A 12,090-nucleotide genomic window follows, 5' to 3' on the forward strand; every position below is an offset into this window, starting at 1 on the left:
AGTGTAAAGGAATGCACTGATTTTGGAGTTTTAACTGTATTTTCATAGGCTTTTGAGTGTTTGCTACTAATAAAGAGAAAATAGTTTTTGCACTATCTTCTACATACTGAGTCATTCTGCTCATGGTAGTCTAAGGAGCTTGGTTTCACAAAACGTAAAGAAGTCCAGTCACTTTCCTTCCAAGCTCCTTAGAGTAAATGTGTATTTGCACTGACAGAAATTGGCTGCTGATTGGGAAAACTGTGTTTGTTACTCTTAGCAATCCAACAAACATCACAAAAAGAACTTAACATCCAAAAGATTGGTTAAGACTTGTATCTTCACAAAGAAGTTCTGCTTCATTTTGTGTGAGTATTTCCACAAACTTTGAAGTTTAGGGTCCCTTTTTTCATCACGTGCTCTACAAGTAACACCTGGCTTATTGGATTACCTGGAGCCTGGAATTCATTTTGTCTTCTAAGAATTTAAATTGGTGATCAAGAAACATGACAACTAAGAGGCTAACAGAAGATATTGAAGAAGTTAAGAAGTCTCTTAACTTCATGTCAGAGGAATTGAGTAAGGTGGTGAAACAGCAAGCAGGACTGCTGGACTTAATTGAAGAAGTAAGACAACTGAAGATTGTGATTAAGGAAAAAGACAAGAAGATTGAAGAGCTGGAAAAAAAGAGTTGAAGATTTGGAGCAGTATACAAGAATGGAAGATGTGATTATTTCTGGACTGAAGACAAATCACTACACCTATGCACGGAGTACAGCAGGTGACAAGGAGGGGGAAGATGCACCAAGAGCTGAAAAGGATTTGCTTGAGCAGCAAGTTATTCAGTTTTTCAAAGACAAAGACATTCTTTTGGATAGCAAAAACATAGCTGCATGTCATACTATTCCACAAAAACATACCAAGATGCCAACTATCATACTACGATTTGTGAACAGGAAATATAAAGTTGAACTGTTAAAGATGGGAAAGAAGTTAAAGGGAACCGGCGTATATGTGAATGAGCATCTCACCAAGAGAAATGCTGAAATTGCATGACAGGCAAGACTATTGAAGAAGTAAAGGCACATCCAAGATACCTGGACTAGGAACTGTAAGGTATTCATAAGACTTAATGGGACACCAGAACAAGCTAAAGTAATTGTTGTCAGAGACATTGCAGATCTTGAGAGATTTAAACAAAAGAAATAGAGTTCAGTGTAGAAAAGAATTGTGTTGCTGACTGTGATATGAACAATATCTGATAAGTGTGAGAAAAATAACTATGCATGTGAATGTGAACAAAATAAAAGGCAAAAAAATGGAATATTTTGGATCTCATGATTATAAATTTTATGAGTTGGACAATAGTATTGATCCAGATATCCACCTCTATCAGAATGTTGATATGACATGTGAATATTATAATGGGGAAGAGTTGGATCCCAAGATAAAAGGTTTTTCATTAATCCACTTTAACAGTCAGAGTCTTTACAGTAATTTTTCTAAAATCAAAGCGTTTCTTGATCAATTCCAAAATAAGTTTGCAGTGGTAGCAATTTCAGAAACATGGTTGAATGATGACAAAGAATTGCAAGATGGACTAGAGGGATATGAAATGTTTTGGCAAAATAGGAAGAATAGAAGAGGAGGGGGTGTTGCTATGTTTGTTTTTTCATATCTTAGATGTAAAGTTGTTAACAATATGACTGCTGTGATTGATAGATAACTTGATGGAATGTTTAACCATTGAAATTCAGGTTGAAAGATCGAAAAACATATTAGTTAGCTGCATTTATCGTACATCTGCATCCTGTATAGATCAGTTTACTAAAGAAATTTCTGTAATATTAAAAAAACACAAGGAGAAGGTGACTTTTTTTTGTGGTGATTTTAACATTGATCTATTGAAGGCAAACGACCATAATAAGACGTTTAGTTTTGGATTCCATCCGTTGATTCTAAAGCCGAGCAGATTAATGATGGATAGCGCCACTTTGATCGACAATATTTTTGTCAATAAGATAGACGGCAAGCTACATAGTGGACTGTTAGTCACAGATGTAAGTGATCACTTGCCTGTCTTTTCAGTGTTTGAAATGAACAATCAACTTCATTTTCAAGAGGAAAAGCAAATTTATTTCAGTGGTAGAATAAAAACACCAGAACAAATTGCGGCTTTTAAAACAGACTTAGAAAATTATGACTGGCAAAAAGTTTATATCGAAGACACTAATGATGCATACAATGCGTTTTTGGATATATTTTTGTCAATCTATGACAGCCATTGTCCAATTAAAAAGTTTTCTGAAAATTATAAAAAGAAAAAAACCATGGTTTACACAAGGTCTGGAAAGAGCCTGTAAAAAGAAAAATAGGATATACAAGATTTTTGTGACACATAGAACAAAGGAAAATGAAGACAAATATAAGAAATATCGAAGTAAATTAACATCTATTATACGATATGAAAAGAAAAGATATTATGAACAGCTGCTTCAAAAACATAAAAGTAATATTAAGGCTACCTGGAGTGTATTAAATAGGATAATAAAAAATCTACATAATATATGTTCTCCAACACGTATTGTAAAAAGAGGTAATGTAGTGATTGATAATACTGAGAGCATAGTTAATGAATTTAATGATTACTTTGTTAATGTAGGTCCCAACTTGGCAAAAGAGATTTCTGTACCAGGAGGAAATGATGAAGTAGATTCTACTTCTTGTAAATGTAGCTGAATGTTTCTTGGTGGAGTCTGTGAGAGTGACATTGTAGAAGTGGTGAGTAAATTCAAGAGTAAAAAATCCATGGATTGTGACGACCTTGACATGTCGTTCTTCATAGTGTCCTTCAACCGTTAACATATATTTGTAACAAATCATTTCAAACTGGAATTTTTCCAGATAAAATGAAAATTGCCAAAGTGATCCCACTATATAAAACTGGTGATAAACAGATTGTGTCAAACTATAGACCGGTATCTTTACTGCCTCAGTTTTCAAAGATTCTTGAAAAACTATTTGCAAACAAACTAGATTCCTTTATTGATAAATATGATTTATTGAATGATCATCAGTATGGGTTCAGAAGAAATCGCTCAACATCTCTAGCTGTGATGGAATTTATTGAAAATATTGCAATGGCTGTGGATGAAAAATAGTTTGGAATAGGTGTGTTTATTGATTTACGTAAAGCCTTTGATACGATAGATAATTCTTTACTTTTACAGAAGTTTGAAAGGTATGGTTTAAGAGGTGTTGTAGAATTTTGGTTAAATAGTTACTTGAATAATAGGTTCCAATATGTGAGTATTAATAACATGAAATCTAAACTTAGAAAAGTAACTTGTGGCGTTCCGCAAGGATCTGTTTTGGGACCTAAGTTATTTTTACTTTGTATAAATGATATTTGTACAGCCAGTGATACTTTAAAATATGTGATGTTTGCTGATGATACAAACTTATTTTGCTCTGGAAAAGACATAAAGAAATTACTGAAAACAGTGGAAACAGAACTCATGAAGTTTTCAATGATAGTTTATTAAATACAAACCAGATGGTTTGTATTTAATAAACTATCATTGAATGAAAGTAAAACAAAATTTATGTTATTTGGAGGTAATAAAAGTAATATTAAAGTAAAATTGAATTTAAATAAGGTTGAAATTGAAAGGGTATATGAGACAAAATTTTTAGGAGTAATTATTGATGATAAACTTTGTTTGAAGCCCCACATAGAACATGTGAAAAGGAAATTATCCAAGTCTATTTCTATTCTTTATAAAACAAGAGATTTTTTTGAATGAGATATAGGATAGGATTGGATATAGGGAGTCCACCAACCAGTTTTTTGTAGGATCATCTATGTTAAAATTCATGGACATATTCTAAAACTTTAGAAATGATATAGCGTGTGATGAAAAAGAATGTTCCAATTTGTATTTTAAGTATGTTTCAACTAAGAGATGGAAAATATGATTTGAGGGGGTCTTATAAGTTTGAAATGTCACGGGCTGCGATGGCAGACCGTGGAGTGGCAATGAAAGTAGGGCCCAAAACGCGAGACTCTTAGCGAAGGACAGTGGATTTATTTACAGGAGGTGAAAAACACACAACTATATACAAAATCCCAGCACTGTGGTCCCGTGGTGATTCTCCCTGAATCCCACACAGTGCAGATGTCCGTAAAAGAGAAAGGTGGCGACTCCAAAAAAACTCCAATTCCCACACCGTGACTTAGAAACACACTCCGCTCCAGATTCGAGTTCTGACTCAAGGATCCAACGTCGGCCTCAGCTCAGCTGCAGTCTTAAATGCCGTTCCCTTGACGAGCGTAATCTGCTGCAGCTGGCAGAGGACGACGAGCGGCAGGTGTGGCTGTCTCTGGAGCAGAAACACTTCCAGGTTCGCAGTCTCCTCAGCGAACCCACACCTCCGGAAGCTCACACGGAGACACATGGAGAAACGGAGAGCAAACCAAAACAACACACGGAAAACATCAACATAAACATATACTGAAAATACATGAGCCCTGGGTCCCTAGACCCAGGCCATGACAGTACCCCCCCTCTAAGGGTCGGCTCCCGACGACCCAAAACAAAACAAAAACCACAACCCAACCACCCCAGGGCAGGCGGCGGGGGGGATAACAGGACGGAGGGCCGGAACCAACCCCCAAATGACCAAATAGTTCATCTCAAAAGTCCCAGAGGCTCAACCGCGACTCCAGCGGAGGCACAAAACAGTTCAATAACCCCCCAAAACCGTGGCGTGAGAAAACCAGTTCAGGCGGCCAGTAACTATAACACAAGAGTTCAGGTGGCCTACCTCGGGTCCCGTGATAGCAACGGAATACTTCAGGCGCCCTGCAGTGTCGCAACAGCTCCGGCGGGCGGCCACGGGTCCGGTGGCAGCAATGTGACAGCTCCGGCGGCCGACCGCGGGTCCGGTGGCGGCGGCGTTGCAACAGCTCCGGCGGACGGCCACAGGTCCGGTGGCGGCGGCGTTGCAACAGCTCCGGCGGGTGGTGGAGTAGAACGGCCCATAATCCCCGACGTGCTGGACGTGGACGGCATGGAGGGCGTGGATGTGGATCCTGCACACTGACCCCCTGCTCAGGCTGAGCGGGTCCCTCCGGCACGCCGATCTCCGGCTGTGGCTGAGCGGGTCCCTCCGGCACGCCGACCTCCGGCTGTGGCTGAGCGGGTCCCTCCGGCACGCCGAGCCGCTCTCTTGATGGTGGGCGCTCCTCCTGCACGCCGGGCTCCCGCTCGCTGAGCTCCTGCTCGGGCCGCGCGAGCTCCTCCTGCGGCTCCCGCTCGCTGAGCTCCTGCTCGGGCAGCGCGAGCTCCTCCTGCGGCTCCCGCTCGCTGAGCTCCTGCTCGGGCAGCGCGAGCTCCTCCTGCGGCTCCCGCTTGCTGAGCTCCTGCTCCGGCAACGCGAGCTCCTCCTGCGGCTCCCGCTCGCTGAGCACCCGCTCCGGCAGCGCGAGCTCCTCCCGCTCGCCGTGCTCCTCTGCAGGCTCCTCTGCAGGCTCCTCTGCAGGCTCCTCTGCAGGCGGCGCGGGCTCCTCCCGCTCGCCGAGCTCCTCTGCAGGCTCCTCTGCAGGCGGCGCGGGCTCCTCCCGCTCGCCGAGCTCCTCTGCAGGCAACGCCGGTCCCTCCGGCTCGTTGAGGTTCTCCAGCAGCGGTGCGGGCTCCTCAGTGGGTGGCTCGCTGAGCTGCTCCGGCTCACAGAGCTCCACAGCTGGCGACGCGGGCTCTCCCCGCTCGCTGAGCCCCTGCTCGGGCTTGCTGAGCTCCTCCGGGTCGCTGAGCCGCTCCTCCGGCTGCGACGCGGGTATAGATGGTTGTTGATCCGGAGGTGAAAATGGCGATGCGGAAGCTGCAGGTGGTGAAGATGACGGTCGAGCGGGTGATGTGGATGGTGAAGCCGAGAGTTCTGCGGTCGCTGCAGTCTGATGGGACGCTGGTGGAGAAGTAGCTGCAAAGGGCGGAGGTGATAATGGTGTGGCAGCTACTCGTGGTAGACTGGACAGCAATGTAGAAACAACAGGCGGGTGACATAATGGCAGGGTAGTTCCAGCAGGCATATCAGCCTCCAACTGAGGATGAAGACGAGAGGCTGACTGGACTGAAGACTGAATTACTAGCTGGGTGACTGGCTGTGTTACAGCTACAAGCTGGGCAGCTGGCTGTGCTACGGCTACAGGCTGGGCAGCTGGCTGTGCTACGGCTACAGGCTGGGCAGCTGGCTGTGCTACGGCTACAGGCTGGGCAGCTGGCTGTGCTACGAGGTTAGCTTTCACACAGTCCAGTGAATAAACAGATGAGGTGAGTGAAGATGAATTGTCCATATGACTCACCACAGCCGGCTGTTGGAAAGTTTTAGAGTCTGGCTGCGGTGAGGCACGCCGGCGGCGCAAGCGTCGCTTCTTTAACGATGCCGGGGCCAGCGTATCAGGCTGAGGTTCCACCAGCCGGCCGGACAGGAGAGCAGCTGTGTGATTTTGAGCTGCCGGTCCTTGGTCCGCTGACTCAGCAGGTGCCGCAGAGGCGAGTGGAGATGTGGTGAGGTGCAGAGGGTGTGTGAAACGTTTCCCCCGCAATGGAGGGTCCAACGAGAGAGCTGCAAGCGACGGCGGGGAGGCTATCTGCCTATGAAAAAAGAAATAGGCAGCAAGGGCTCCCAGGGAGGTTGCCACATCCTCCTCGCCCGGACAGCCCACACCAAACAGCTCAAAACAGGAACTTTCCCTCAGCGTGGTTATAATCGAAATTAGTCTCTTAATGTCCAAAAAGCTCACAGATAAGGTGATTGATGATAGGAAGTAATCAAAAAATACGACCTGTAAGTGTCTCTGATGAGGATCTGCCCTCTGGAGCATGCTCCGACAGTAACTCCAGAGCTGGGCAAGCAACTCCTCCTGTGAGACGGTCCCTGTGTCCGCTGGGCCCATGATGGCTGGATCCTTCTGTCACGGGCTGCGATGGCAGACCGTGGAGTGGCAATGAAAGTAGGGCCCAAAACGCGAGACTCTTAGCGAAGGACAGTGGATTTATTTACAGGAGGTGAAAAACACACAACTATATACAAAATTCCAGCACTGTGGTCCCGTGGTGATTCTCCCTGAATCCCACACAGTGCAGATGTCCGTAAAAGAGAAAGGTGGCGACTCCAAAAAAACTCCAATTCCCACACCGTGACTTAGAAACACACTCCGCTCCAGATTCGAGTTCTAACTCAAGGATCCAGCGTCGGCCTCAGCTCAGCTGCAGTCTTAAATGCCGTTCCCTTGACGAGCGTAATCTGCTGCAGCTGGCAGAGGACGACGAGCGGCAGGTGTGGCTGTCTCTGGAGCAGAAACACTTCCAGGTTCGCAGTCTCCTCAGCGAACCCACACCTCCGGAAGCTCACACGGAGACACATGGAGAAACGGAGAGCAAACCAAAACAATACACGGAAAACATAAACATATACTGAAAATACATGAGCCCTGGGTCCCTAGACCCAGGCCATGACATGAAATGCCTAAAGTGAGAACCAATGTTAAGTATAGATGTGTGTCAGTTTTGGGAGTGAAATTATGGAATGGACTTAATGATGAACTGAAGATGTGTTTTTCTTTGTCATTCTTCAGGAAGATTTTAAAAATTTGTATTATAATTTTTATGGTGTCAGACTGAGCGGAGGTCTTTCCTGAGCTCCCGCCGCCACTGAGCATATCCTGCTTTATTATCGATACGTTCTGTACAACCTTGAGGGATAAAAACTTTAAACAAGAGTCTGTTAAAATGCCTCCTACAAGAGCTGCAAAATCTGCATCCAACAAATCCCCTGAAGAATCAGAAGCGAAAGAGGGTATGTCGACGAGCACAGCTACCACTCCAAGTACACCGGACACCGACGCGCTCGCTGCGGAAATATCAAAGACAGTCGTGGACAAAATATCTACTATGATGGAGAATAAATTCGACGAGCTCTCATTATCACTAAAAAGTATATCGGCACAACTGGAATTAAATTCTCAACGGATCTCTGACACGGAGAATCGCATTTCGACTGCAGAAGACTCGCTGTCAGGTATGGAAACTAGACTGGCTGATATGGAGACTAAAGTGAATACTCTTATGGAAAAATGTCTAGACTTGGAGGGCCGGAGCCGAAGAGACAACATTGTAATTCTGAATTTAAAGGAAGGCACTGAAGGTCGTGAACCGGTGAAATTCCTCGAAGGCTGGCTACCGACTTTGTTGAGTATTCAAACTAAACAGGGGAAAATCAAAATCGACAGAGCCCATCGGTCCATTGGATTATCAAGACCTAATCACCCTCGTGCAATGATTATTAAGGTGCATAATCCGGTAGACAAGATTAGGATCCTCACTGCAGCTAAAGATAATGGCCCCCTGACTTATGATGGACAGATCATTCATATTCGACAAGATTTGGCAACCGGAGTAAAAGAGATGCGACGTGCGTTTAACGGAGTGTGCCAAAAACGTATCCAGAAAAATATGCGCTTTTATATGCGTTATCCTGCTACACTTAACTTTTCTCACGGAGGAAACAATTACTTCTTCCGTAAATCTGAAGATGCTCTTGCTTTTTTGAACAATTTGAGTTAAATTGAACACCGACAGCAATTGATTGAATATGATTAGCTCTATTACTGCACTTAAATATTATACATACTCTTAATTTAAGGATACCCAGTCCATGTTAAGGTATATTGGAACTGGAAGTTGTACACTTATTAAGGAATGATTTAACTGTCCCGTCCCTTCTTATTTGTTTTTTCTTACAAACTTTATAAAGTAAAACATGTTTAACTCAGAAATATAAATGAGGTTCTCTCGGTGGCATGCGGGAGTTTGGACAGGAAGTTTTGTTTCTTTTCTTTTTTTTCCCTTTTTGCCTCTCTGTCAGTGACTTTTGCTCGGTTTCACGAGACCAAGTTTTCTTTTTTGATGGATCGTAGGATCGTTTTTTGGGGGGGAGGGAAGGGGGATTTTAGGGGTTGTTTTTTTTCCCTTTTTTTATCATTAATATGCGTGGTTATTGTTTCTGTTGTTTGTTTATTTATTTTTTCATGTTTGTGTCTATATAATGTATCTAAAATTACTCGCATTCCCTTCTATGGAAACATCTGTTTGCTTAATTGCAGTAGCGCACTCCGAGAAATGGTTTCCCACACATCATGTTATAATAGAGGGGGGAAAGAAACTATAACAAAAGAGATTGAGCTGATATGACTGACCTTAAAATAATTTCTTTAAATGTTAAAGGGCTGAATAATGTTGTTAAAAGACAAAAACTTCTTTCATTCTTGAAAAAGGAAAAAACACAAATTGCCTTACTTTCAGAAACTCATTTAAATGATTTGGAACACTCAAAACTAAAATGAAATTGGGTTGGCCAAGTTTTTTACTCATCATATAACACAAAAGGCAGAGGAGTAGTCATCCTTATCCATAGCAAGTTGCCTCTAACCATAGAAAAAGTCATAAAAGATAAGGAAGGATGCTACATTCTTATATCTGGTTTCCTATTTAGAGAATCTGTTTCTATAGGATGTGTTTATGGTCCAAATTCAGAAGATGTCTCTTTTTTTCCCCCCCAATCTCTTAACCCATGTTTCAGCCATAGCTTCCCCATATTTGGTGTTGGGAGGTGATTTTAATTGTGTTCCTGATCTTAGGGTTGATAAATCTCCACCAGGGAGTGAATTGTCACCAAGAAGCATTAGACTGAAAGAGTTCTGTTCTGATCTAGAAATTTTTGATTCCTGGCGAGTAGCTCACCCCACAGATAGGGACTTCACCTTTTTTTCTTGCCCCCACCAGAGTTTCTCAAGAATAGATTTGTTCCCGTCATCCAGGACGGTATTGGATAGGATGGAAGAGTGCTCAATAAGGTCTTGTCCATTATCTGATCATTCAGTAGTAAGTATAAATGTTCACCCACCTTATTTTGAGCCAAATTCCCGCCGATGGAGGATGAATCCTCATTTATTGAGTAACCCCTTATTTATTGAGTATATCACTAAAGAGTTGAATGTTTTTATGACCACTAATAAAACGGAAGATGTAAGCCCATCTTTATTGTGGGAAACTGCTAAAGCCTATCTTAGGGGTAGTATTATCTCATACACTATAGCGCAGAAAAAGGCGTCAATGAAAGAACAACTCGATTTAGAGCACATAATACAAAAACTAGAAGTGCAGTTTAAAATCTCCAGGTCCAAAACTATACTTAAGAAGTTAGAAGCAGCCCGCTCAGCTTTAAATCAATTACTGACTAAAAGAGCAAAGGCAGCAATTTTCTTTGCTAAGCATAAATTATATGAATCTGGGAATAAACCTGGCTGTCTCTTAGCAAAAATAGCCAAAGGCAGGACAGATACAAACGTTATACAATCACTGTTTGATAATAAACATGTTAAGCATTATAAAACAACGGATATTAATCAAATTATGAAGCAGTTTTATATACATTTATACTCATCAGAGTGTAGTAATACAGATGGGAAGATGCGGGAATTTCTAGAGAAGGTGCCTGTTGTATCGTTATCAGAAAGTCACAGGAAAGAGTTAAATAACCCTGTGACACAGGAGGAAGTGCGACTTGCTATTAACTCCCTTAAAGGAGGAAAAGTACCAGGGCCTGATGGTTTCTGCCCAGAGTTTTATAAAAAACTAAGTCACCTTCTTGCAGGACCATTGACTGATATGTTTTAAGACTCTTTTAAGAATGAACAGTTGCCCCCAACACTCAGACAGGCTAATATTTTGTTAATTCTAAAGAAAAATAAATGTCCAGATAGGTGTGAATCATACAGACCGATCAGTCTCATTAATGTCGATGCTAAATTACTCTCCAAGCTATTAGTAAGGAGGCTTGAGGGCATTCTCCCACTGCTCATAAACCTTGATCAAACAGGCTTTATCCAAAATCGTTTCTCATCTACAAATATTAGACGACTATTAAATACTAGAAAAATTTGCATTTCCTGCGAAAATGCTGTGTGGATGCCTTAACGCTGAAGATGTCGGCTGAAAAAAGCTGAAAAAGTTGAAAAAACAAAAAACATTGCCCTGAGCAGGATTTGAACCTGGCCCTTCTGGTCTAACGGCAGCGACTCACCTCACTGCACCAAACTCATTCTCACAAAGACGAGGTGGAGAGACTGACAATTCTGGTGAAATTAGCAGAAGCTGCTTAGAATTGTGCTGATAAGAGGTGAAAAGGCTAAAAATTTTGCAGAAAAGAGGTTAATCAGAAGAATTTCTGCTGAAAAGAGTTTTTTCTGAAAACAGCAGAAAAAACTGAAAATTTTGCTGAAAAGAGTTCAATCAGCAGAATTTCTGCTCAAAAGAGTTTTTTCTGAAAACAGCTGAGATTTGTGCTGATAAGAGGTGAAAAGGCTGAAAACTTTGCAGAAAAGAGATGAATCAGCAGAATTTCTGCTGAAAAGAGTTGCTGATTAGAGTTCAATCAGCAGAATTTCTGCTGAAAAGAGTTCAATTAGCAGAATTTCTGCTCAAAAGAGTTCAATCAGCAGAATTTCTGCTGAAAAGCTTAAAATTCTAAGGAAAACAGCAGAAGAGGCTCAGATTTGTGGTGATAAGAGGTGAAAATGCTGAACCAATCAGAGGTACTGCTTCTGTCTGCTTCATCAGGCTGTGTACTTGTATGTATTTCTGCCATGGACTGTTAACAAGAATCTGAGGTCCATATTAGAAAAGCTTGTAAAATCATAAAACTTTGCAGAATTGAAATAAATTATCAATATGAATTACAGGTCTGTCAGGGTGTATCAATTTGTAGTGAAAAAAACATGTGGGAACACGAGAAGCTGGAGAAATACCAAGGGCTCAGAGAAGAGCTCGAGAGGATGTGGAGGGTGAAGGTAACGGTGGTCCCCATGGTAATCGGAGCACTAGGTGCGGTGACTCCCAAGCTAGGCGAGTGGCTCCAGCAGATCCCGGGAACAACATCGGAGATCTCTGTCCAGAAGAGCGCAGTCCTGGGAACAGCTAAGATACTACGCAGGACCCTCAAGCTCCCAGGCCTCTGGTAGAGGACCCGAGCTTGAAGGATAAACCGCCC

The 12,090-nt window shown here is 42.7% G+C and overlaps 1 protein-coding gene across 1 annotated transcript; it reads right to left on the bottom strand.

Moving 5' to 3' along the window:
* Nucleotides 1–2,092: 2,092 nt before the first annotated feature.
* LOC113021727 (uncharacterized) lies at nt 2,093–8,232 on the bottom strand. Its single transcript, XM_026166442.2, has one exon. It carries the CDS (start codon nt 6,935–6,937, stop codon nt 4,676–4,678), a length of 2,262 nt encoding a protein of 753 aa, XP_026022227.2. The 5' UTR covers nt 6,938–8,232; the 3' UTR covers nt 2,093–4,675.
* Nucleotides 8,233–12,090: the final 3,858 nt, after the last annotated feature.

This window comes from Astatotilapia calliptera, chromosome 5 (genome assembly GCF_964374335.1).
Source record: "Astatotilapia calliptera chromosome 5, fAstCal68.1, whole genome shotgun sequence".
NCBI lineage: Eukaryota > Metazoa > Chordata > Actinopteri > Cichliformes > Cichlidae > Astatotilapia > Astatotilapia calliptera.

Bases quoted from the DNA above. Each gene is read 5' to 3' on its own strand.
- LOC113021727 (XM_026166442.2), bottom strand. From the start codon at position 6,937: ATGGGCCCAGCGGACACAGGGACCGTCTCACAGGAGGAGTTGCTTGCC.